Source organism: Fringilla coelebs, assembly GCF_963513975.1.
Source record: "Fringilla coelebs genome assembly, chromosome: 11".
Lineage (NCBI taxonomy): Eukaryota > Metazoa > Chordata > Aves > Passeriformes > Fringillidae > Fringilla > Fringilla coelebs.
In genome coordinates, this window is record NC_140037.1 from 18,934,644 (window position 1) to 18,961,891 (window position 27,248).

Sequence of the window (27,248 nt, forward strand, 5' to 3'; positions counted from 1 at the left end):
GACACAGCAGGATGTTTACGTGACGGATTCTGGCTGGTGAAGAACACACAAAGCCTCGAAAAAATAAAACGAATAACAAAAAAAAAAAAAAAAAATCCCCCTGTTGTTCCCTGCAGCAGATGGAAAATAAACACAGCTGCTCCTCTGCCCCGAGCAGTGGCCGCACACCCCAGCCCCTGCTGGTCCCCGTGCCCAGGACACCAAATGCCCCTGGGATTTATCCCACAGCAATCCTGGACATCCAGGGAGTGACAGCATGGCTCTACTGCTGCATGAGGGGTGTGGGAAGATGAGGTGGCACTGCCAGCCCTGAGCAGAACATGAGAAAAGGGATTGCCCAGCCCAAGGAGCCATCCCGAGGTGGTGCCAGATGGGGTGGATGAGCTGATCCCCTGGAAGGAGAACCCCCTGAGGGGGTGGGAGTGAGGCAAGGGACCCTCCCCCGCCCAGCTGGAGCAGTGGAGGAGCAGGGACACCGTGAGGACACCACAGCTGTGTGGGGACAGGACAGGCTGTGAGGCCAGGGCTGCCCTGTCCACATGGAGCACGGGGTGAAGTGGAGATTACACATCAGGAAACATTTTCTGGCTCTAGATGGCATCTGAGAAGCAGAGCCAGCTCCCAGCTGGGAGCCCGCTCTGTGGGGACAGGACAGGGGCTGGAGGGGACCCCCAGTGAGGGCTGTGTGTCTGTCACATGGCTGGGATGTCTTGTATCCCTTCATTCCTCCTGGATTTTAATGCCAGCAGCAGGGCCTGCTGCAGCCCCCCCAGTGTGCAGAGCCCCCACTCCATCTGACCTGAACCTGGGGAAAAAGGGAACATTTCCCATATTTACTGTGAACCACAACAGCTCATGCACAGGCAGCTGCTCCCTGTTCTGGATTTAAATAAAGTACAAGAAACTATAAATCCCATGGACAAGCAGAAGTACCAAATACCCCCCAGTTTCACCTTTGGCAGCCCAAAACCTCTCAGTCTCCAGGTCCAGGAGGCCCAAAAGTCCTGAGTGAGGTTGGGCTGTGCTCCAGGCTGGGGGGTGATCCAGGCAGTTTGCAGGAATGCTGTCAGGGATGCCCAGGGCTGCAGGGCTGTTTTTAAGGATGCAGGGATGCTGCCAGAGGTGTTGGGGACTGCAGGGATGCTGCCAGGGACTCCCAGGGCTGCCAGACGCTCTCTGGACTGCAGGTGTGCTCGGGGCTGGAGGAGTGCTTGAGGCTGGCAGAGATATTCAGGATTGCCAGGGGACTCAGGACCGGCAGGGATGCTCCAGGCTGTGAGGATGCTCCAGGCTGGGGAATGCTCCGGGCTGTGCTCCGAGCTGTGGGAATGATCCGGGATGTGGATGCTCGGGGCTGGGGGGTGACCATGGACAGGCTGGAGGTGCCGGCGGCCAGGGCAGGGGCTGCGGGGGCTCCTCCCGGGCCGCTCGCGTGGAGCTCGGCTGTCCTCTAGTGCGCGCCCGGCTCCATAACACGGAGCCGTGGGGCTGGGAAGGGCCGGGAAGGGCTGGAAAAGGCAGGGAAAAGCAGGCGGGGCACCACCAAGCCCCACCTCCCACTCCCTTCCAACCTCCGCATTTTTAGGGGCTCGGCTATTTATTCAGCATCCCTTTGTCCCCTCATTTTTGTTCCCACGTCCCAGTCCCCCTTGGCCTTCCCCCCTTTTTGGCCACAGGTTTTTTTTAAGTCTCCACTTAATTTAATGGTGTCCAGTTATTCCTTAGGCTCCTGCTCCTTCTCCATCTCCCGTTTTTCAGCGGCCTCCACTCTTCATCAACCTCTCAGTCTCCATTTCCCACTACATTTTTGTCGTCCTCCCACCTCTCTTTGGCCTCCCCCTCTTTTTAAGCCCCCAGTTTTTCCTGGTCTCTACTTGCCCTCGAGCCTCCCACACCTCTTTGGACTCCCACCCCATTTCGACCCAGGGGAGCCACCACAGGCCCGTGGCACGGGAAAAGGAGGGGAAGAGTGAGGGTCCTTTGGGGACCCCGGCTCGCGCTGTCCCGGCGCTGTCCCGGCTCTGTCCCCTCGTTGTCCCCGCGCTGTCCCCGCGCTGCGGTGCCAGCGGTGGCCGCGCGAGGGCAGCAGAGCGCCAGGCACAGGCGGCCGGAGCAGCGCCGGGCGCGACCCCGAGCGGGACCGGGACCCTCGGCGGGGCAGAGCTCCGGAGCGACCGGGGACAGGGACCCGAAACACCGCCCCACCCACCCTGCCCTGGGCAGCGACACCAGCCGCCAGAGCAGCTTGTTCCCAGCGCCGTCCAACCTGGCCTTGGACACTTCCAAGGATCCAGGGGCAGCCGCAGCTTCTCTGGGAACCCTGTGCCAGGTCTCCCAGGATGCTCTGATGGAACCAGGTGTCGGCTTCTCTCTCTTACTCAGGCAGCTCCAGGACCTGGCATTGTTCACAAGGACTTCTTCATCTTCAACCACAAAATAAGAGGGAACTGAGGAGACACCTGTGTCTGTGTATGCTACCTTCCCCTCTACTCTGAGTCATTAATCTGCGCTGGCCCAGCCCTGGCTGAGGAGCAGGTTTGAGGATCATCACTCCAGGGCTCCTTTGCTCCAGCAGGATGAGCTTCCCAGCAGTTGCTGGTGCAGACCGGGGTCTATCAGCCTGGCCTCAGGCTCTGTGCCCATTCCAATATCCACGCGTGACCCCCCCTCACCAGCCCCCTCTCCCACCCCCACCGTCTTCAAAGCCAGGGACCTGGCAGTGGTTCTGAAAGCCGGGCAGAGCCTCCATGCCATGGCTTGGCATGGAACTCAAAGGCTCAATTAGCAACATCTGCTCTTGTGGGCTGTAAAACCCTCTTGCTGCTCCCCTCCCTTGCTCCGAGCGCTCACAGCTGGGAGCAGCATGGGGCTGCAGCCAGCCCGGCCAGGGGAGCTGTGCCCCTGACCCACAGCTGTCATAGCTTGCTGTGCCACCTCTGCCACTGTGCCACCTCTGCCACCACTCTCCAGACCCCTTAGATCCACAGCCTGATGGCAGCTGAGTGTGAGGGACAAGGAGTGAGCTCTTCTTGCTGGCAACCAGGGAATGGCTGGAGCTGCGTCAGGGAGGGTTAGGTTGGATATTGGGCAAAGGTTCTTCCCCTAGAGGGTGGTCACGCATCAAACGGAGGGAAGGGTCTGGAGAACCTGGAGTGGCTGGGAGCGCTCAGCCTGGAGAAAAGGAGGCTCAGAGGGCCTCCTGTCAGGGAGGCTCCACAACTCCCTGACAGGAGGGAGCCGCTGGAGGGGTTGGGCTCTGCTCCCAGGGGACAGACACAGGATGAGAGGGAACGGCCTCAAGCTGTGCCAGGGGAGGTTCAGTTTGGACATTGGCAGGAATTTCTTCATGGAAAGGGTGGTCAGGCATTGGAAAGAGCTGCCCAGGGAGGTGGTGGATTCCTCATCCCTGGAAGTGTCTAAGGAACGACTGGATGCGGTACTCAGTCCTCTGAGTTTGTTGACCAGATGGAGATCGGTCAAAGGTTAGGCTTGATGACCTTGGAAGTCTTTTCCAACCTCAATGATCCCATGATTCTGTGAAAACCAGCCCATGCCCTGGAGGCTGGCTGAGAGCCCCCGCCAGCACCCATTGTTCGGGAGCTGAAGCAATCGGAGCCCTTTGCCGAGGAGCCTGGTGGGCCGGGCGGGCTGTCCCGGGAGGGCCGTATAGCAGCAGGGCTGGACGCTGCTGTCATCATGCCGCGGATGCCTCCGAACGCGGCCAAGCGGCGCCACACGAGGCCACCGGGGTCGGGAGGGAGGGCAGGGAGCCAGCCGGGATTGGGATTTGTGAATGGGAGCGGGACGGGCAGGGCTGATGGGACAAAACCGTGTGGAGAGGGGGTCCCTGAACCCCCACTTGGAGGCAGCTGTCCCCTCACAGCCTGGTGCCAGGAGGGGACAAGGGAGTCCCACGGGCAGCACTGGCAAGGCAGCCCTGATGTCTGACATGGCACCAAGTGCTTCCCCCGCCTTTCCCAGTCTCATTCCAGGAATGTCCAGTATGTCCACTCCTTCCCCGCATTTTGGCCATTAGCTCTGATTATCCTTGATTTACTCACTCTCTGGGGAGCTCTCAGGGCCTCTCCCTCTGTACAAAGCAATCTCAGCTGCATTCTGGCTGGAGCAAAATATCCCACCCTGGGGACATCCCTTCGGGGAGTCCCCAAAACCCACTGCCCTCCTCAGCTGGGGGTGTCCCTCAACTCCTGCTTGGGAGTTGGGGGGGCAGCAGGGCTTGCCAGGACTGTCACCCCATGACAAACAAGGGGTGTGATAACAATCCTATAAAAACACATCATTAAAGCCCTTTGCCAAGGCCAGGCCAAGCCTTGGCTGGAGCAGTGGGCAGTGAGAAAACATCTTGTGCTGATGGTGATTTCCTCCCTAGTTATCCCCACCAAGGATTTGCCTCACAGATAATCATGGAAACTCCAAATTCCCCAGGGAATCTTCCCAAGCACCGAGGCAGAGGCTGGCAGAGCTGCCTCTCCCACCTGAGGAACCAGGACTTGAGTGCCAGCCTGTCCTTATCTGCTTGGAGTAAGAAAAACATCCATAAATCACATTTTCCTTGGAATACTGGCAGTAAAACATCCATACAACATTGCCCTTAGCACAGCAGCAGCAGCACTAGAGGGAGAGAAGCCAGAGGAGGGCTGAGCAAAGCTGTTCTCTCCTGAAGGGTCATGTGTGAGCCGCTGGTTTGGCAGGGAGTGGGAGGAGCGGATAATGTTTTCCCAGGCAGAGGAAACTCCTGGGTGGAAATAGCGCTGTGCCCTGGAAACGGAGCTGTCAGCAAACAGGGCTGGTGCAGCCTTGTCTCAGCAGGTCATGCTGAGCTGGGCACAGGTTCCACGCTGGATGGACCTCTCCCGATGGGAATGGGAGTGATGAGCTCCTGTCACAGCCCTGTGGGAGCACAGGGGAGCTGAGGTCAGGGAGAGGCAGAGTGCTCCTGCACGGTGGCTCCATGGAACACCCTCTCCATGGCCTCCCCCCTGGTTTTGTTCAGCCCCAGGTACACAAAAGAACCAGGAGTGGTGGGGCTGGAAGAAAGCTGAGTCCTCAGGCTGGGGAGAAAGCTGAAAAAGGGTGGGAACAAGTGGGGCTTTGTGGGAACAGACAGGAAATAAGAAAGGAAGGACAGCAGGACTCGGTGTCCCATAACTAACGGGGTGCACAAGGCTTGGAGGGGCTCTGTTGCTGTCTCAGCTCTTCCTAGACCTGGACAGGACGGGGCTGATCTCCTGCCTGCAGCACTCCCCTCAAGACATGGAGTGATGGGACAGAGAAGGGAAGTTTAGATGGCAAACTGTGAAGAAATTATTCCCTGTGAGGGTGGTGAGGTGGGGAGGCCCTGGCACAGGTTGCCCAGAGAAGCTGGAGCTGCCCCTGGATCCCTGGAATTGTCCAAGGCCAGGTTGGATAGGACTTGGAGCAACCTGGGCTAGTGGAAAGTGTCCCTGCCCATGGCAGGGGCATGGGCAAGGTGATGTTTAAAAGTCCCTTCCAACCCAAACCATCCAGTGATTCCTCAAACACTGGTCTGACCCTGCATGCACAGAGCAGGCACAGACAGTGCTGGGAAAGAAACCCACCCCAGGAACCCCAGACCTGCAGGAACAACACTCTGAGCTATTCCAGCATCTCCTCCCAGCGGGGCCGTGGACATGCTGGAGGTGCAGGAAGGGAAGGGGTGGAAGAGCCGAGGGAAGCAGCTCCTGAGGGAGTCACAGGTGTCTGTGCCACGGCTCAGAGGAGCTGAGCCTCCAGCCTGGGTTGCAGATCCTTACATCACTCCCCGTGATGTTCAACATTTGTTCGTTCCGGCTGTAAAACCTCTCCTGGCTCTGCACCAGGTATTTCCCTTCCTCAGTGCCTCAGCCAGGGCTGAGCTGCTGGAGCGTGAGCAGCTCACACACCATGGCCTTTGTGACTAATGGCACTGGCTGAGGTGGCAGCCCCTCCATGAGAGCCCCTTTCCCGTGGGGCTTGCTCTCCTCACAGGTTAGGATGATGAACAGGAGAAGGATAAAGCCTCTGGTGTCTCCCTGTGCCTGCAGGATCCCACTCTCCTGAGGGAGCTTGAGTAAGCAGCTCCAGCACCTCATGGCCTCAAAGGAGCTGGTTCACTTTGGGACAGAACTTGAGGAAAACCCCAGGAATAGGAACACCCGGACCAATTCCCACAGCTGAGGTAGTGCCCGAGGTGAGGATGGCTTTGTGGATGGAGAAGGCAGCTCCAAGCAGGCTCTGCCCTCTGTTCCATGTACACTGGGGTTTCTTGTCCATAAAATGATGGAATCATTTAAGTCGGAGTGGCTCTCAGAGGCTGTGAGTCCAGCCATCACCCCCAGCACCACCAAGGCCATCATGAATCCATATTCCCGAGTGCCACATCCCCATGAGTTTCACCACTTTAGTGACTTCACTGCTTCCCTTGGTGTCTGTTTCAATGCCTGGCAATATTTTCAGTGAAGAAATTTTCCCTAATATCCCACCTAAACCTCCACTGGTGCAACTTGTGGCTATTTCCTATTGTCCTGTCTGTTGTTTCATGGGAGCAGAGCCCGACACCCGCGGCTGTCCCCTCCCGTCAGGGAGTTGTGCAGAGCCAGAAGATTTCCCCTGAGCCTCTTTTTCTCCAGGCTGAGCCCCCCCAGCTCCCTCAGCTGCTCTTTATTTTCCACTCCCAGGGAGCTGATGGTCTCTCAGGGTTTAGCCATGCCAAGAACCCCCTAACAGGGATTTAGGGACATGAATAAGAGATGTCCCTGGAAGCTGCTTTTGCTCTCTGGTGATATCTGTCTCCCAGTCCCCCAGAAATGGAATCACTGGGGGCTCTTTGTGGGGCTGAGGGTGTGTGGGCAGTGAGGGGACACGAGGCTCTGCTCTTTGGGGACAGCACCCTGTGTGTGGCTGCTGCTGGAGCCCCCAGGGCCACTCTGCACTGGGACCTGTTGACACCGGGGATGGGACCAGTCCGTGAGGGTGAGGATGGAGGTGAAGTGAGGATGAGGATAAAGATTCAAGTGAGGGTGAGGTGAGGGTTAGGATGAGGATGAGTATGAGTGTGGAGATGATGGCAAAGGTGAGGTGAGGATGACGGTGGGCGAGGATGAGGGAAAGGATGAGGAAGAGGCTGAGGGTGCGGATGAGGTGCGGATGAGGTGACGGTCAGGGTGGGGGTGAGGACGGGGCTGAGCGCGGAGCTGCCGCCGGGGTGTGGCGGGTGTGCGGGCGCGGGGGTGTCGCGGCCGGGCCGGGCCGGGCCGGGCCGGGCCGGGCCGAGCGGAGCGGAGCGGAGCGGAGCTGTCCTTCAGCACCTCGGCAGCGCCGGCCGGGCCGGGCCGCGGCCGTGCCGGTGCCGGCGGAGCGGAGGCAGCGCGCAGGCGCAGCGCTCGCGGCTCCTCAAGGTGTTGGCGGCGCGGCCGAAGATGGCGACAGACTGAGGGCGATGGGGCCGGGCGGCGGCGGCGGCGGGCGCGGCGCGGCCCCGGCACCGCGCCGGGGCAAGCGGAAAGCCGAGTGAGGGCGGCCGGGGCATGCCCGGGGCCGGGACCGGGGCCGGGGCCGGGGCGGGCGGCGGCGGCGGGGCGCGGCGGGGGCGGCGCGGGCATGGCGGCGGTGCGGGGCAGGTGACAGCGGCGGCAGCGCGGCGCTGCCCGCCCGCCGCCCGCGCGCCCCCGGCATGATCCGCGGCGCCTGGATGTCCCCCCGCGGGGGCGCCGCCGGCGGGGCCGTGTGCTGCGCGCCGCGCCGCAGCGACAAGCCGGTGGCCGACCCCGAGCGGGCGCAGAAATGGCGCCTGTCGCTCGCCTCGCTCCTCTTTTTCACCGTGCTCCTCTCCGACCATCTGTGGCTCTGCGCCGGGGCCAAGCTGCGGGCGCGGGAGCGGCCGCGGGGCCGCGGGCCGCGGGCGCTGCTGGCGGCCGAGCCGGCGGGCGGCGGCAGCGGCGGCAGCTGCGAGGCCCTGCTGGGCAACCTGAGCCGCGGCCCCGGCGGGCCCTGCCCCGCCGCCCGCGGGGACCTGGACTCGGCGTGCGCCCGGCTGCTCGCCCCGCAGCGCCCGCGGGCCCCCGGCGCGCCCCTGCGCTCGCCCCCCGCCGCCGCCGCCGCCGCCGCCGCGCCCTTCTTCGCCTCGCCCTCCTCCAAAAGGACTTTCCTGCAGGCTTACTTCAGGAACTTCAACCTCTCCTTTTGTGATACTTACACGATCTGGGACCTGCTGCGGGAGATGGCCGGCCCCGACGGCCTGGACTGCAGCCTGGACAACCTGATGGTGGACCTGGTGGTGGCGGCGGCCGGGGCGCTGGATGGGGAGGCCTGTAGCAGCTGCGTCCAGGCGTACCAGCGGCTGGACCAACACGCTCAGGAAAAATACGAGGAGTTCGACCTCTTGCTGGAGAAGTACTTGCAATCGGAAGAGTACTCGGTCAGATCCTGCCTGACGGACTGCAAGGTACGAGGGGGCGTCCCGGGTGAGCTGGGCCACAGCAAGCTTGGTGTGGTGTGTGGGTACCGTGGTCCCCCTGCTCTCACACCTACCTTCAGGATGGGATCTCACTCTGCTCCCCAGACTTCTCCTGGCAGTGGTGGTGTGACAGGTCTGGAGCCTTTGGGAAGGCTGGGACAGGGTGGTGGGACAGAGAAGGCAAAGCAGGACTTGGCCTGAATGAGCGCTTGCACATCCCTCCACATCTGTGCGCACACAAGCAGCTCCTGTCATCCCACTCCCAACACTCCATTCCCAACACCCTGTTCCCAACGCAGTCTGAGCACCCAACTCATGACATCCCCACTGCCAGCACCCCACTGCCAGCACCCCACTGACACCTCACAGCCATCACGCCTCTCCTGATACCCCAATCCCAACATGCCACCTCAATCTGAGTACCTCACTCCTGACACCCCAGTCCTTGGTAGCCTTACCCACACCCCTTTCCGTGTGCACCCCTGTACACACAGGGGCCGAGTTGGGGCACACATGAAGCCCCTCACCTTTGCCTCAGACTTGCTGCTGCTCCTGGGACAGCCCAGGGTTCTGCCTGGATGTCATTAGACCAGTGGTGACCTGAGATGAACCATGTTGCCAGGGCCCCTTCCCTGTATGCAGCAGCTGTTTTCCAGCTCTTGCACCCTTTCTCCCAGGGGTGCTGGACTGTGCCTCCCACCTTGGTGTTCCCCCAGTGTCACTGACTGTTCCCCAGCCCCAGGGCACAGCCCCTGTTCTGAAAGCTGATGGGTTGGTTGTGTCTCCCAGCATCAATGGGATTGAGGCTCAGTATGGAGCCATCTCCTCTCCCAGATGAGAGCTGTGGTCGGATCTCCATTGGGACCCCAGTGTGGTTCTGCTGGATGCTCATTCTTGCAAGCCTGTGGTGCCTCCAGCTTCCACCAGCTCCAAGCTGCCTGGTTCACCTGTGCATGCTCCTTCCAGACATCACCTCTGGGAAGTGCAATGGTCTCCATAATTAAATCTGCTTCCCTTTCTCAGAGCTGTGTCTTGGGGTGTGTGACAGCATTGTCCCCACAGGGATGGTGGCAGAGCTTCCTCCCTGGCAGTGCAATGGGGTTGGCTGCTCCTCTTCTGGGACAGGAGTTTTGAGGGCACTTGGATTTGCAGAGCAGTTCTTGAAGTGACGTTCATGCCCTGGGAAAGTGCAGGAGCAGCACCAAGAGCAGCACTGGGACACCAAGGTGGTGTCTTTCAGCAAGGGCACATTGGTGATATCCTGGCCACTACTCCAAGGGTTGCTTTTGTGGGGAGCTGGGTTTGAGCAGGAGCCTGTGCTTGTGTTCTGGGCATGGGCCAAGGCAGGTAATTACAGTCTGCTTCCCAAATTCCCCTTGTGGTTTCCAAAGGACGTAGTATTCAGCCTGCTCTGAGTAGTTTGGTCCTGCTGCTCCACTTCCACAGGGTGCTGTCCATTGTGCTGCTCCTGCTTCCAGGGGCCCAGCAAGATCAGGATCTCCCTGTGCCATGTCTGGTGGAGCATAAACATTCCAGCTTCAGGCTTAGCTTCTATCTCTGCTGGGAGTCACAGAGAAGGAAGTGAAAGAGGTGAGAAAATAATCATTATGTTGGGACTCCAAACTGTGTAGAAACAGAGCCGTGTTTTAATGAGTCTCCATTAATTGTCCCAGGGTTTAACATCCTTGATGGGAGAGCAGGAAATGTTCTGGGGAGATGCAGAGCTGGAGGTAGTGGCAGGACTTGTTTCTCTGAACTGGTTCTGTGTCATGTCAGTGCATCCTTAGAGCATCTGTGAGCTCCAACCTTACATTCCACAGGCAGCACTTGGGAAGCAACAGGAGGCAGGAGCAGCAGGGACAACCTGTGCACATTCTCCTGGGCCACCCACTGGGAAATTCCCATGGGAGTGCCTGAGTCTACGCACTCCCACTGGAGCCCTCACAGCTCCTATCCTGAAAAATCAGGCTGCTCTGTTTAAGGCCATTCACTCCATCTTTATATGTCTTATTCCAGCCTTTCCCATCCATGAGATTCAGCTTTTCCCTCTCAGTGGCTATTCCCCATCTGTGAATTGAGGCTAATACCAGACCCCTCCAGCACTGTGGTGACAAGCAAGTTTTGGCCTGATTTTGAGTCCTCTGGACTTGAGCAGGGACTACAGTTACTCATTGCCTTGTAAAAATGTGGCTGGTGGGATTTTTGGAAGCAGTTTGAATTTGTGATTCCCATCCAGATGCTGGATAATACCTGTTTGTGAAGGATGGCAGAGCTATTGCTTGACGGTGATAACATCTGAGAGCAAATAACAGAAAAACAGCAGAGGAGTGGAGGAAAACAGTGGAATGTGCAGCTTGGCCAGTGTGAGAGCTCCTGCAGAGCCCTCACAGCAGGATTCTGGCTTCAGGAGCTCTGGAGCTGGAGAAACAAGATTTAAATTATAATTCTGGGACATGGGACCGTAGGAGCAGGGCTGAGCGTGGAGGGTTCATGATGCATCCCCTTCACATCCCTGCCATTCTGTAACAGCAGCTGAAATACTGAAGATGAGGAAGCACAGCAGCTCCAACTCACCTGCACACAGCCTCCCTCTGCTGAGCCACAGATCCCTCTGGAATTTGATGCCTAAAGTGAGGCTCAGTAGAGAGCTCACAGGGAGCTCTATGGCAGCCAAACCACTCTGGTGATTTTGGCTCTTTTTTCCACGTGATTTCAAACAACAGCAACACCAATTGGAGCTGCCAGTTCCTTCCTATGGCAGCAGGTTTCACCCCAAGCTAAAGATTTGCAAGCATGTAAGTGTTGTGGATTGGTTTCAGGAGACACATAATGCCCTGTTAAAAAAGCATCTTGAGAGCTGCCCTCAGGTTTGGGGAGAAAAAGCAGGTCCTGCCAGGAGGGGAAACAGCATCCTGGGCGTCCCAGCCCCAGACCTGTCTATTGGAATAAATCACTTGAGCTCCATTTTTTTTCATGCGGGAAAAGCCGAATCTTTATTCACATAACTTATTTACAGTTTTCACAGACCTCCTGTGCAACATCTATTACCTGGTAGTTTTCTTACTACTTCATTTGTTGGTCAGAAAGTGATTTGTGTGTATGTGCTAAGGTTCAAGTTGTTTACATTTTTCTTTTGTGGGTTCTCATGGAACAGATCTAATAAGTACGAGTGCACTTACTTTTCACCCAAAAAAGGTTTTTACATTAACAAGCTGTTCATACCCAGATTGTTTTCACATGGGAACTTGCATGGTACTAGCTGCACTTAGAAGAAATGACAGGCTAGCTATTGATTTAACAAAGCAGGGCTGATTTTATGAGGCCTTTCTTTTATAATTTCTCTACCTGTCTGCAACATCCATCTGTGCCCAGAGATTGGGGAAGACTGGGCCAAAGTCCCCCTGGGAGATAGGAATCCCATGAAATGTTGAGGTCTGTGTGGAATTCAGCTGCTGAGATTACTCGGTGCTGTCATACTATCCCTTTTTATTTTCTTCTTGGGGATCATTCCTGGGCAGATCCCGCTTTCTGCATATGTTGTTATTCCTGTGTAGCACCGTCAACTTCCAAATCACTCCCTGGAAATGTTTTATTTGTTACTCTTCCAACTAACACCAGAAATCCCTGTGGCTGAGAGACAGTAAACAATGAAGATGCACTTCTGGGGTTTATTATTTGCATTTCCCATTTGGTGTGATTTTGGGGGTCTGACTCCCACAGGGACACTCATGGACAGGGACGCCAGCGTTCTGTGACAGGAGGAAGAGACAGAAGTGGGTTCACAAGGTCCATCCATCTTCTCAAATACATTTCACCTCGTGCTGTGAGGATCTGCCTGCCAGCTGCTGGGTGATGGTGCTAGGTAGGGATGATGTGGATAAAAGGTGGCAAAGGCCTGTTTTTCTGAACATGAGAGGGAAAAGTCATTAATTGAGTCAGGAGCAGCTGCCAGCCGCCTCCATCTCGCCTGTTGCTGTGTAACTTGTACCCTTTGTCACTGCAAGACACAGTGAACTTGGTGCACTGAGCAGTTGTGGGAACACTTTGGAGCATCCTCCAAAGGGGCTTGAGGAGGTCATGGCCTGGGGATGTGTATATTGGACTTGAATATCCATCAGGAAATGTGGGGCGGCAGCAGCACTCAAACTTGTCAGCCCAGGCTTTGCAGGACTTAGTGCAGGAGGAAATCACTGTCCCTCCAAAGCAACGCCCTGAGGGATGCTTAGGGCTCCTTTGTGCCTTTTCCCATCTTTCCAAACAGGAAAAGAGCAGTGTTGCTCCGGCTCAGACACCACATGAGAGCTTTGCTCATGCCAAGGCTGAGCTCTGCATTCTAACTCCCGCCCCAACAGCTCCCAAACGTGCCCCCTCCCACCAGTCCTGGGGCAAATCAAGATCTATGGGACAAAGCCTGGGGAATTAAGGAGTCATTAGGTTGCAAGAAACAAAGCTGTGGCGAGAGAAGGGCTGACAGGCAGGAGGGGGCTGGCAGCAGAGCTGGGCAGACTGGGCTGGACAGGACCTGTAGCATCTCAGATGTGATTAGATTATCAGGTTTCTCTGCGCACGGGCCTGCGGCTGTGGGATCTGGTTCTGCACCTCTGGTTTCCCCAGTACCCCTGGCAGGGCAGGATTTCACTCCTGAAGCTTTGCTGGTGTTTCTGTGCCACTGGTGTGCAGTGATGTGGTGAGAAATGGAGGCTGTTCCTCCTCTGGCACATCCCTGGCACATCTCACGTGGAGCCGGGAGCAAATCCCCAATGCTCAGGTTCAGCACCCTCTGGGGTCCTGTTTTCTGGCTCTTGTTTAACCAGGACTAGCATCAGCAATCAGCATCCCTACAGAGCATCCCTCCCTGTGGAACTTCCTCTGGAAATCTAAGCCTGCTGGTGCCAGGAGCTTTGGGAACACCATGTCTTGGGGTTATCCCAGTGCCAGGGACACCTCTTGGGGGAACCAAAGTAGCATTTTACCTTCACAGAAGTAGCTCAACTTGAGTTTTTTTGGGCTGGGCTTATCCAAAATGTTGCTAAACCTGGTGCACTCCTGCTCTGAGGCTGGATGGCTCCTTGCATGGAGGGAAGGTCCCTTGAGAACCATGGCAAAAGTGGTTTCACCAAAACCCTGTGGTTTTTTAAGGTTACTAAGTTACTTTAGGTTTTTTAAGGTGGCTAAGTTACTTTAGAAGTGAGGCTTCCAGAGAATCTATGGATGGGTGACTGTGAAGTTGTACCCAGGACCTGGTCTCCTGTGGAGCATTTGGTGCACCAGGAGCAGCAGGAGGGGAGAGGCTGCTCCCACACACCTGTGTCAGCTCCAGATCTTCTCCACAACCAGCTTGGCCAGTGAGGTGTTTCATGAGGTGAAAAAAGGTTCCAGAGTGAATTTGAAAGTAATTCCAGCAGATCAGTGCAGTCATTTGGCAGCTTGAGCAGGAGCACATGCATGAGCTTAGCCAAGTGTGCAGCTCCATGTTCCCCACCCATTCCATGGGAACAAAGGGAATTTTTTGCAGCCTTGCACAAAGATGTGGTTCAGTTGTGTAAAGAATTTGGGCCAAAGGACCAAGGTGGGTTTGGTCTGCAGGTGCTGTGTCTGCAGCCTCTGGCACAGCCCAATTCCAGTGCCTTGTGTCTGGTACCTCCTTGATGCTTGAAAATGGAGATCAAGGCTTCAAAAACAGGAGAAACAAAAGCTAAACTGATGGAAGGAGTTTGTCTCATGGAATAAAAGATGTAGAGGTGTCAGGAATGCGCCAGTGGTGCCTGGGACTTGGGAGGGCTGCAAGCCAGGTGGGAGTGCTCAGATGGTGCTTGGACAGTCCTGAGTTTTGCTTGGGGTAGAGACATCTCAAGTTGCCTGGGAGTGTGTGGTGGGCTGGAGGCTGAACCTACACAGGTGCTGTGGGGTGAAGCAGCCTCTGGTGGGGTCGGGGTAGGAATGGGAGGGATTTATGGGGGTTATTGGGTGGTATTTGGCTGCCTCCTTCGCTCTGGTTGTCTGTCAGTCCTTGTTGTCTGCCTGTCCTCACCTGTTTCTGTCAGTGGTACTGCAGGGACAACCCACAAGTTTCCCAAGGCAGCAGCAGGTCTCCATGGAGCAACAAGCAGGTCGGCAAATGGTGCAGGGACAGCGAGGGAGGGTGACATCTCTCTCCATCAAAGTGTCACCAGTAGCTCCAAGTGCCACAGGCTCTGGCACTGGTTCCTGTTCCGTGTGCTCCCAGCTGTGCCTGCTGCCATCAGTGCCAGGTGCAGGCTCATGTTCTTCTCCAAGTGTGCCCATCCCTGGAAGCACAGTGGGCACAGGGGCTTCACCAGCAGGGTGGGAGGAGCTCCTCAGAGATGCCCCCTCAGCAGCTGGAGATGGAAAATATCTGGCTGCTCTGTGTGGTGTGGGAAGGCTCTGGGAGTCAGGAGCTTGGCAGCACGTGCAGTGATATCAGCAAAGTGTGAGATCTGGGAAAACAACACGACCCCCCAGCCCCCTTGCTCTGCACATCCATTGGCACAGGCTGCCTGTGGCCATCCAGATCAGGGCTGTCTTGCCACGCTGCTTTTCCTACCAGGCAGTGATCCGTGCTCCCCATGGACGAAGGGATCTGCTAGTGCCATGCTGACTCCCAGCCCCACACACATCCCAGGGAGAGGAGACAGCACCTCCTACACCAGCACTGGGAGGTGGGAGAGGATGCACTTGGTGTCTGCTTGAACCTGAAGCTGCTGGACCTGCCCTCACAATGGGCTTCACCTGGTCCCTGCTGAGGACAGGATTCTTTTCCATCAGAAAGGAGCCGTTCTGCCCAGCGAGGATCACACATGGCCTGGCCTGACTCCGGTGCTGGGCAGTGCCAAGGATCCCACACAGAGGGGGTTTGTCAAAACATCCCACAGCCCCAGGCCTGTCCCTAGGGATGCCCCACAGGCTTTTCCTCTGCTGCGGGCTCCAGAGCTGCCCTCCAGGGTGGGAGGCAGGCAGGTGGCAGAGGCAGGATGTACTTGGCTGCCGGGGGCTATTCCCGCTGTCACCGGGATGCCATTAGGATGCGACTCATGCCTGGCTCCACGCAGGAGCTCAGCTCTGCTGTCCTTTGAAGGGCAATGACTCAGGGACAGCAAATCTGTGAATGAGACACGGAGGCTGCCTGGGCAAGAAGTAGCCATCTGTCCACGCTGCTCCAGCCCCATTCCCGTGGGCAGAGCTGGCAGCTGCCTGCCTGGAATGGCTCGCCTGCTTCAGCCTCGCTCCACTTCCAGCTCCTGGCTTTTCCTTGGTGCCTCTCTCCTGGCCATGCTCCTGGGGTGTCACAAGAAGAGCAGTGCTGGCAGCATTAGCACCCCCAGATGCTGCCAATGTGGCCACTCTGTTCAGAAGGCAGCATGAAATGGCCTCACCTGGCAAGGATTTGGTTTTCCAGAGCCCTGCCTGCGCCAGCATCCTGGTGTTCCTGGTCCTGGCTGGAGAAGGAAATGCCACCTGCCCTGCTCATGCTCTTGGGAGTAACAGATACACGTGTTTGGCTGGAATCTTATCCCTGCATGGCAGCTCTGCAGCACTGCTGGTGGGTGGAGGCTGCGGATGGACAGGAGAGCAAAGGTAGAGCTGGAGAGGGGGCCTGGAGGTGGCTGGGTTGGGGTTTTCCTGGTAAGGGGTGTGCCAGCTCCTGGGTTTGCACAGATCAGGGAGACTGGAGCACCCTGAGCCCACACGCACCAGTCCCAAGCATTCCCCACTGCTGGTGGTTACAGAAGGAGAGGAGGCAAGTGGAATTTTCTTGGAATTTTCTGAACAGCCACAGTTTGGGAAGGACTGACCAGTGCTGGCAGAGCAGGAGCTGTGTTTGTGTCTTTAATGTAATGAGTTCAACCCCCTTCAGACCTGGGCATCTCCCTGACCTGCTCTTGGTCTTCAGTGTCATATTCCTTGGAGCTGGTTGTCTTCTGTGTCATTTTCCGTGGAGTTGGATGTGGAGAGGAGGAATCCACAGGGGTCTCTGCCTGCGTGTGCAGGGAGCAGTGTTTTCCTGCCATGCTGTGTTGCTTGTTTGTCATCATTCCTTGCTCTCCCATTCAAATGAGACTGTCAGGAAGCACCAGGAGCTCTGGGTGGCAGCCTGGCTCAGAGTGTAGTCCTGGGACTGCTCTCCAAACACCCCTTGCTCATGGGAATGCAGGGGAAGCACTTCCACTCTGGAGCATGAGGAAGAGGGACAGGGACAGGGAGAGCCCCAGCCTGGCCTGGGCTCGCTCCAGGGGAAAGCAGCAGGGATGGGTTTCCCTGCAGTAGCACATCCCTTGGGATTCTCTGGCTGAGGAGCGATGCCAGCCGGGAGCGCCTGCCTGCTGCTCACCACGGAGACAGAGTTATGCTGGGGCTTTCCTCCCTGGAAGGCAGCAGGAGATTTCTGCAAGTGCTGTTCAGCCAGGGAGAGAAAACCAGAGGTTGCAGCTCTCAGGTCTGACATGAGCCGTGGCCTGTTGTGTGTCTCCAGCAGTAGGAGCTGCCAGGAGTGCTGATAAGCATCTCAAAATCATCTTTACTTGCATTTAAGGGACCTGTGGGCACAAGTTGAGGTGGATACAAGACCCAGCATGAGCATGGAAAACTGCACTTCCCTGTGACCATGGAAGGTGCCCAGGAGCCACGATGCTCCTGTCTCCCCACTCTTTGCTCCATGAGGGAGTGGGGATGGGTCAGATCCTGCTGCTTGCCCATCTCTGTGGGGTGCACAAGGATGACATGAGGGACCACGTTCCTCCTGCTGCCTTATACCTTGTCCCATTCCCACTCAAGCCAAGTGGCACCTCACAGGATGCTGTGCAGGGGGCTCCTGGCAGAGTACAGGTTTGGGCTGTTCCATAGGCATTGGATGCGAGACAGCCCTGCTGTGACAAGCCTTTGCTGGGCTGGACACTCACACCATCCTGAGAACAATTTTCCAGCCTCACCACTTCCTTGGAAGGGGGATGAGCAGAGAAACTTCTCCCTTGCCCCCATCACTGGTGGGTAATTTATGGCTCGTGGCACTGAAGTGTCTCGCCTTTATTTTTTTATATCTTATCTAATGTAACAGGATGTTCTCATTAGCTGTATAAATGTTTAATCCACTTTTGAATCCTGTTAAGCCCCTGGCTGCAGCAGGATGTAATGGGAGTGAATTCCTCAAGCCGTCCTAATGGATTGCAGGGACCTCACTTTCCCTCTGTCCCCAACTCCCCAACATCGTGTTCAACTTCAGTTTTGCAGAGGTCTTTAATTACTTTTAAAGTCATTGGGCTGGTAGGATTGGCTGTTATCTGACCCACTGGGGGCTGGCAGGTGAGGGATTGTACAGGATGGAGCGAGTCCTGAGGAGGCCATGGAGCTGTTCCGAGGGCTGGAGCCCCTCTGGAGCCAAGCTGACAGAGCTGGGGGTGTTCATCTGGGGAAGAGAAGGCTCCAGAGAGACCTTAGAGCCCCTTCCAGTGCCTAAAGGGGCTCCAGGAGAGCTGGAGAGGGACTTGGGACAAGGGATGGAGAGACAGGACACAGGGAATGGCTTCCCACTGCCAGAGGGCAGGGTTAAATGGGACATTGGGAAGAACTTTCCTCAGAGTGTGGTGACACCCTGGAACTGGAAGCCTGGCCTCCCTTCTTCCACCTTGGGGCATGGCCATGTGGTGTCACAAGGACAGAGCCCTCCAGATGCCAGGGAGAGCTGCTCTCTCCCTGGCCACCAGCTGTTTGTCCCTGTCTCCTGGTGTCCACCCCCTTCCCACACAAACCTCCACACTCCAGCTGGCCTCACCTTCCTGACAAGCTGCTCTTCTCTTCTCTTCTCTAAAGCCCAGCCAAGACCCTTTTTGAAAGGGCAGCACAGAGCAGCAGCCTGGGAATGCTGGTCCCTGTGTCCTGCCCGTGCTCCCGGGCTGGGATATTGGGACAGGGACTGGCTGTGCCTGGGGTCTGGCAGCAGTGCCCATGGGCAGCCCACCATGACTGGGCCACTGTGTCCCAGACACTGCCAGAGAATTCCCAGGGTGGAATTCCCAGAAGGGACACACCTAGGATGTGAGGAGGGGGGACTGAGCAGGAGACTGACATCAGGAATGCTGGGATAAGAGCTCCCATCACTGAGCACTGTCACCCTGTGCTCACCCCCCTTGGAGAGAGGATGCATCTACCCCGAGGTGGAGTCTGATAATGAAATGGAAATATTCCATGGGAATTGGGATGTTTATAGCAGTGGTCTGGGATCAAGAGCCTCCTGCATTGGGCTGGGGGCTGTAGGAGTGGTCGGGCAGGGCGGGGTGGCTGGACAGGGGGTAACCTCCAGCCAGATCCCAGCCTGCAATGGGAAAAGTGGGAGCTGTGGTGGGAGGGAAAGGGCTACAGACACTGCTGGGCAGGGACATGGAGCAACCTGTGACATGCATGGAGACAGGCACTGGCTGTGGGAAGCAGAAAGGCCTGGCAGTGGTCACTGCCTTCCTGTTCATCCAGCTGTGGCATTAATTACTGTGATTAATCAACAGGCACAGGCACATGGCCATGTTGGGATGACATGTGCTTTGTCCCCTCAGCACAGGAGCTGTCAGAGGTGTCCAAAGCAAGTCCACAAGCTCTGCTCTTCCAGGGAATGCTTCCTGCTTCAGTGCAACCACGAGCACAAGCTCTTCCTCCTGGGCTTGTTCCAAGGGCAGTGTGGCATCTGCTGGGATGAGACCAGGCTTTTCCCTGGGCTCTGCACCACAGCAGCTCTCGGTGCCATGAGCAGATGAACAAAGCCAGGAGGCTGTGCCTGTGGTGTCTGTCCCCTAAGAGCATTCCCAGGGCTGGGAGCTGGCACTGCCACCTCCTACCCAGAGCTGGGAGCTGGCACTGCCACCCCCCAGCCCATCACCTGTGGGTGCTGGGGGTGTGTGTGGTTGCAGAGACAGGTTGGGGTGCTGGTTCTCCCATCCTTGCCCAATCCAGTCCTTCCCAAGACATGTGTTGAGCTTCCTGGTATTGTGACATAGTGTGACAGTTGTTACCTGAGCCTTGAGTCTGTCAGGTGTGTGGGGGTCACACTTTAAAGCTATTTTCTCTTAGTTTTGATCTATGAGCACCTGGGGCATTGTGTGTCTCAGACTGGGTTTGCGTGGCTTAGAAGGGGAAATTTGGGGCTTTTCCCTCTAAAAGAAGGAGCATTCACATAGTCTCTTTAATCCAATAACTGGGAATTAAAGCCAAAATGCTTTATTTTTAAAATTAAAACTAAAACTTTGGAACTATCAGCTGCTTCATCAGGTGATTGAGTAGTGAGTGAGCAGCTCTGACAAGTTGCTTCCAGGTAATTTGGAAGTGACTTCATCACTCAGTTCAAGGGATATGGTCTGGTCCTGTGGGATGTAGGTGGGAAGGCACAGTTTGGGAGCACAGAGGACATTCCATTGCCCAGGACCTTTCTGGAGGATGAGCCTGGTCAGTGCCAGACCCGGACCCCTGTGCCCAGAACAACACACAACATCAGGATGCAAACTGGTGTCATGGGTGGAATGGCTGGGGGAGAACTTCTGGGCAAACCAACCCTGGAGAGGAGTGGGCTGCAGGGTAATGGAGAGCCTGGAATGGGCACATGCCAGCCTGCCCAGCAGCTCTGTGTGGAGTTTCCAGTGGTGTTTGAGGAACACTCACTCTAGTTGGGATTCCCACCAGTGCCATTCCTTGCAGCCTGTGTGCATCCATCCCCACTCCCCCATCCCCATCTGTGTCCCAGGCATTCCTACTGGCAGCCCCGTCCCCGTGCCCACCGCAGCCGCCGCTCCATGCCCTCTGGAGCTGGGTACAATGGGCACAGGATCCCCTGGTTGGGAAATGGAGGAGCTGTGGCTCCAGGGCTGTCATCGCCAGGCAAAAGGCAACTTTATATTAAAAATGAAGGAAAAACAATGCAAATCCCATAATCCTGTCCAGTTGTTGGGGTTTAGGGTTGGGTTGGTGTTTTTGTCCCCTCTCTCCTAACCCAGAGCATGTGAATGTGTCAAGGCAGGGATAACAACTCCAGAACTATCAAAGAAACCAAAAATCAGCTGTTCCAGAGATGATGTTGGAACAGCCCATAGCAAGGAGAATTTTTTAAAAAGCCTAAAAGACGCTGGTTTAAAGCTCCACATTGTTACTGTCTGAGTTAATTGAATACAGTGGTAATTGGACATTGCAGATGTGTTTGTGACTCCTCCTGGCTGGCCCTGGACCTCAGTATTCCCTTAATCCTCTGCCATCCAGGGGGGCTCTTCTCTCCCCCCCAGCCTGTCCTGCTTCCCGGGCTGCATCCTCATGTGCCAGAGCTTGGAGAGCTGCCCGAGCGGCTCATTAGCAGTGCTCATTTCCCTGTGTCCAAGATTAATGAGGCACAGCCACTCCAGATGCTCCTCTCAGACCAGGATGGAAATGTGAGTCCCAGGAACTGCTCCGGGAGGGGAGGGGGCTGCTCCAGGCTGGGGGTCTGGCAGGGGCAGGCAGGGATTTTTCATCCCATCCCTGCTGGGAGCTGGGTGCACCAGTGAGAAGAGGAAAAGGAGGCCCCTACTTCCAGAGTGATCCTCACCTCTGGTCCAAGCACACTCCCAGGACTCCTTCTGAGGTTATTTTGTAGGGACAATCTCCCTATTTCCTCTCTGCCTTCCAGACTGCATCTCCCCCTTCCAGAGAAGTGGATTTTGGGCTGGGGAGGCTACCCCAACCCCTGCCATTAATTAAGGAGAAGAGTTTGTTATGTTTGTGCCATTAGCAGGATTTTCCTTGGGGAAACTTCCCAAGCATTGATTCCTGTTCAGACGGGAAAACAACAGTTTGTTGTGTTAATTACAGCTGGCATTCCCAGTGAGCATCCAAACTATCCCAAGCACTGCATCCTCTGCAGTAGTGGTGTGTCCTGAGAATGCTGCTCCATTCCTGCTCCTTGGTTCTCCCAAAATGTAGCTGGGATGGTTCCACAGCAGTGCCAGTGTTTCCAACATACTGGCAGCAATTGGACTGGCCTTGAAGTGGCCAAATTTGTGCAGAAATCCTAAGGACACAGAAAGACTTTGGAAAAGCTGTTTGGTGGGGAATGCTGTGCTGGTACTGCCAGGAGACAGAGGGAATAGTGCAAGCAGGGAAGAACTCCCATTTGGCACAGAATTCCCTGTGAAAGCGCCATCCCTCTGACTGCTGCTTCCAGATCCCACTGGAAGCATGAGCAGACAGCCTAATTCACTATTAGAAATCCAATTCATTTGGGGTTTTTTTAATGTCTTTTAGGATGAGGTTTTTCATCCCACCTCCAAAATTCCAATGTGGACAGATAGCCTGTCCTCTTCCTTCCATATAAATCGGGTCTGTGAAGTTGGCTCCTTTCCTAGGCAGCCAAATTGTGTGTGCTTCCTCAGAGTCATGCAGCCAGACCTCCAGAGCTAAAAATGCAGGAAGAGGGCACCAAACTGGAGCTATTTTGGAGTTGAGGTCACTTTAATTTACTTGGCCAGGCTGGAGATCTGCCAAAAGCCAGACCAGCATGGCAGGAACACTGATTGCAACCCAACCCGCTTCCTGAAGAATCCAGAGAGGGCGAGAATGGAAACCAGGGAGCTTTCCTACTTGATCTAAGCAAGGAATAAATTTCTTCCTGTCCTGAATTCTCACATGTCCTTTTTAATAGCAGAACTAAGGAGGTTGTGGGGGGTAAGCTTGGAGATACCAAAACCTTGAACATCCCAGGGAACTTGCTCCTTGTCTGTGACATGGATCTCTGTGGGTGAATGATGGGAGGACACTGGGATCTCCTGGAGATGCATCTGTATCTCAGCCTGATCCCAGTGGAGTGGGAGAGCCCTGTTGGACCAGCAGGTCTTGGATGTCTCTGTTTTTGAGTACACACAGGCAGTTTCCATCCTGCAGAGCTGCAGGAATTCCTGCTTCAGCACCTGGAGGATCTGTCACAAGGGAATGGCAAGGGCTGGCTGGGGTTAGTGCTTCCCTCAAGGGGAAAGGGAAAGAAAGAATAGAAGGCAGCCAGGGAATCCTGGTTCAGGTTCTGGATGAGTGCTCCAGCTCTGCCCTCCCCTGTGGTATCACCAGCTCCATGCAGTGTCTCCTTCCATATTTTCATTAAATTCATGGAATGTCCCTTTGTATGACCCCAACCCTCTGCCAGACTTCCCTGATGGGAATCGTCACAAACATTTTAGGGGGGATATGTGTGAATCCATGCAGAGCCTTCTTATGCCAGCTGTTTCAACATGAGAGCAGGATGAACCTAATCAGCTTCCTACAAAGCTCTGGGAAATCTCCTGTTCCGGCTGCCTTTTCCACCCAAATCTGGAGCTGGGACAGCTCAGGTGACACCCACAATCCTCTGCTGGAGCACTCAGTGTAGCCTCCATGCCAGGCTGCATGTGAGCCCAGGTGGGAGCTGCGATGTGACTGGGATCTGGGAAGCAGCGTGGGAGAGCTGGAGCTGGGAAGAAGACTGGCAGGAAATGGGAGTGAGTAAATCAGCCGAGCTCGCCTGAGTTGTGACTAAAGGGGGAGCATGAGACATCTGCAAATATTAGAGATGTGTAAACACGGAGCAGGGAGAGGGAATGGTGGAGGGAATGATTGAAGGGAGTGAACTTTTGGATGGAAAAATGTAGGTCAAGTATGAAGGAAAACTTGTAGGCAGCGAGATAAGTGCTGTAAAATAACCTCCTTGGGAAACACGAGGAAGTCCCACTGATGGAGATGTTTATCCTAAGGCAGATGAGGGCTGAAAAAGAGGCTGAGCTGGAGGGATGGATTCAGGGTGTCCATCCCAGATGGGACTGGGCACACCAATGATGGCCGTCCAGCTTCTTTTGTGTTCATAATTCCCCTTGAAACTGCAGGCTGGTTGTGGTTTAATTAACCCATCCAGATTTTAATCCTGAAAACTTAATGGCTTTGGGAGGAATTCACCTACCTGACATGAGCCAGTTTAAATTCAAGCAGGTCATCCACACCAGCTGTCCAAAATCCTGCATGGTCACCAGGGGAAGGAGAAGCTCATCCAGCTGCTCGCTGCCGGACACTCTGAGGGTCAGGGTGTTCTCAGGACACCCTCTCCTTGTTGCTCTAAAGGCAGCCCAAATAATTAAGGTAATTAATAAGGCCTCTCTGTTTTGCTCCACATTACACTGGAGTGTGTCTGAAGCATGTGGGAACAACAGCATCGTGACCAGGCAGGGACTTGCTGAGTCCTCAGATTGGAATAAGGATATGGCCTGTCTGAATACATCCTGGGCACTCAGTGGCTGCTTTGGAGCCCGTTACACCCTCTGGTCCTGTGTTCCATCAGTGTAAGGTGTCACTGTCCCCTGAGCTCTTTTACCCTGCTTTTCATCCAGCTGAGGTTCCATAGCAGCTGTGAGAGGTCCTGCTTTCCCAACAGAGAGAAACTTGTGGTGCCTGCAGAGGGCCATGTGCCACCCACTGAGGGGTCCTGCTGTGTCCTCCTTGCTGTCCCCATGTCTGCTTGTCCCCATGTCTGCTTGCTCCTGACACTGTCCCCAAGGGAGCAGAGGCCATCAGGGAGGGCACGTGTTGCAGTGGTGGTTGTGGCCCCTCTGGAGCATGGTCTCTTCCTCCTCAGTTCTAGGGAATCAGCTCAGGCAGATCATGCAGTCATAGCATGGTTTGAGTTGGAAAGGACCTTAAACCCATCCTGTCCCACCTCCTGCCACAGGCAGGGACACCTTCCACTATCCCAGGGTGCTCCAAACCCCATCCAGCCTGGCCCTGGACACTTCCATGTTCATGGATGCAGATCCAGACCTGGAAACTCTCCTGCTTGTGTCCTCACCCTCTGCAGAATCATTCCCTGCTCTGGAGCTACTGGGACATCCAACAGAACAAGGAGAACAAGCACCTGCATTCCCACATCCCAGGGGCCAGCCCTGCCCACATTACTGGGGACTGCTCCAAAATGTTCACTCCATAAATTGCGTCCTGGTGCCCATTAAACTTTTTGGGATGAAAGTTTCACCAAAGCGAACACAATTCTGTGAAAATTCTGGCTTTCATGATTTGGCATTTTACAAGAAAAAAAAAAAAAAAAAACTAAAATAACTTGCCAAGAATTTCCCAACCAGCTTTAATCCTGAGACACCACCATGGGCCAAAGAAACAATGATAAGGATCTATGAAAAACATGGGGAAACAAAGAAGTGATGGGTTTAAAGCCTCCAGAAAATGAAAATGCAGCTGGAAGGCAGAGCAGGGGGTTTCTCTAAGCATGCAGAGGAGGGAAACTCATTCCCTTTGAATCACAAGGAGCCCTTTCTAGCTGGTTTCAAAGGAAGTTGGATGTGGTCGTGGAATGACCGTGGCGCTGTCACTGGTGCAGCCTGAGGAATGATGCACACCAGGAGAAATGGGAGCTCTCCCTCCCTGTCTGCTACAGCCAGTGGAGACAAACAACTTCCCCCATGCCTGATGCTGGGGAAATAAGGGAAACTTGGGAATGTGGTTGTAACTGAGCCAACTGGGCACTCAGTGGGCACAAGCAAGCACACGGAGGCTGGAAGGGAAGAGGGGAACCCAGGACTGGACAGGCAGGAGAGGCAGGGAATGTGGCACAGCCTTGCAGTCACACCTGAACCCCCAGGGTGCTATTCCTTCTGGAAATGTTGCCAAAAACAGCTTGAAGTATCAGGCAGGTGAAAAGAGCAAGTGGAGACACCTGTACCACTGGTACATCTCAGTGCCAGAACGTCCATGGAAAATAAACAAGTTTCCCTCTTGAGCCAAAAGAAATGGCACAGCAGAAGTTCCAGATGTCAAGGAATCAGGAGTCTCTCCCAGGACCTGGTGGGAAAGGTGAGGAAGGTGTTATTTGGTGGCAGAGAGGGACAAGCCTGAGGTGCAGTGGCTGCATGTGCTGCATCCCAGCTGCTTCTGTCCAGCAGCTTTTCCAGCAGGAAATTTCCAGTAAAGACCAGCCTATGATGTGTTTTGCTGTCCCATGTCCCGAGCTGATGGTGGCCAAAGCACTTTCGAGGAGGTGAGAATCCTCCCCTTCCCAGGAGAGCAGTGGGATGTCTTGGGGATGAGGAGGACACTCTGGGACAGGTGATAAGCAGCGTTTGAATTTTTGTGTGACAGACTGAGCTCTTGGGTCACTGATGCCTGTCTGTCACGATGCCTGTCTGTAGGGGACGTTAGTCCATGTGGTAATTAGCTTTATTTGTGTGGTGGATTTTGCTGGATAGGGGAGTTCCACCATTGTTACACTCCAGTGGATGGTGTGAATCCATTGCTGTTCAACAAATGACCCTGACACACATTTCCCACAAGAGCTGGGAGCTCTCCCGTCCCCTTCCACACTGCGGTGCTCCAGCTGTCCCAGTGCTTGGGAAGTGACGTGTCCCTCTCTCCATGATTTCCCCCAGGCTGTCTACAAGGCGTGGCTGTGCTCCGAGTACTTCAACGTGACCCAGCAGCAGTGCCGGCAGCGGATCCCATGCAAGCAATACTGCCTGGAGGTGCAGACCAGGTGCCCCTTCGTGTTACCGGACAATGATGAGCTGATCTATGGAGGTTTGCCTGGCTTCATCTGTACGGGTAAGGAGGGCCGGGCTCACACCGGGCACAGGGGGGTGATGGTGAGCCCTGGCCAATTTCCAAGCCACTCCCCGGCTTTGGAAGGCTTGCCGGGGTGGAGTGGGAGGAGGGGCAGTGTGGAAACATTGCCTGATGCCAAAATGTGGCCATCCCAAGGGTACGGGGGTAAAGGGTTAATGAGGGCACAGCTCAGCCCAGGACGTGAAAGTCTTGCCTCTGACTGAAAGCTAAAGCATAGAGGGAGCTGCAGGTGATGGATTAAAGCAGGGTGGGGATATTGAACCACTGTGAGCAGGATTTGGGGAGCCCTGAGCCTGCCTTGCTGCTATGTGCAGGCTCACAGACGTGCCAGGGCCAGTCCCAGGGGGTGTCTGGATGTCCTGGTTCTCAGGTGTGCCCATCCCACAGCTGGTAGGCACCAGGGCTCGCTTCCTCTGCAGCCTTATCCTCAATGTCCTGCTCACTCCTACTCCTGCTTCCTTCCTTCCTGCAGGGCTGCTGGAGAACCAGCTGCCCGACGAGGAGGCCAAGTGCTGCGAGGTGCAATGGGACTCCTGCGAGCACCCCCCAGACAGCAACGAGGACACATCCCCCAAATCCACGGCGTCAGAGTCGCTCCATTTCCACCGCCACGACCCCCACCTCCATCACCAGAGGCAAAACCACTACCACCTCTACCACCACCACCACCACCAGTACCACCAGTACCACCAGCCTCACTCCCCGTCCTTGCTGCCGGTCTCTGCGGGGTCTCGCCTCGGCAGCAGCAGGATCAGACTGTGCGTGCTGGTCCTGATGCTCCTCCACACCATGGTGTCCTTCTCGAGCGTGCACGGCGGCGCCGGGGGGCTCGGCCTGGAGGCTCCGCCCGCCTTGGAGGAGAGCGTGGCCCGGGACGAGTGACACAGAGGGCAGAGCCGACCTCCACGTAGAACGCCAGATCTTTTCCCATAAGGGGGGCACATGCTATTCCTCCAATGGGAGGCACGGGATTGGGGGTGGCACACACGCACCCCCGCACATCCCCCAAGAGCTGCTCGCGCGGGGCATCCCCGTGGTGAAGAGTCTCTAATGCGCACAGGGCTGCGGGACCCGGCGCCAGAAGGGTTCGGGCAGGGCCAGCATTCCCAGCCCCGCAGGCGCCGGGAGGGCAGGAACGGCACGGAGGCGGGGGGACCGAGGGGAGGGG

The 27,248-nt window shown here is 55.9% G+C and overlaps 1 protein-coding gene across 1 annotated transcript; it reads left to right on the forward strand.

Moving 5' to 3' along the window:
• Positions 1-7,693: 7,693 nt before the first annotated feature.
• NALF2 (NALCN channel auxiliary factor 2) lies at positions 7,694-26,962 on the forward strand (the record flags this gene model as incomplete). Its single annotated transcript, XM_084213239.1, has 3 exons — positions 7,694-8,464; positions 25,888-26,059; positions 26,553-26,962. 3 exons carry the CDS (start codon positions 7,694-7,696, stop codon positions 26,960-26,962), a joined length of 1,353 nt encoding a protein of 450 aa, XP_084069365.1.
• Between the last annotated feature and the right edge of the window lie 286 nt (positions 26,963-27,248).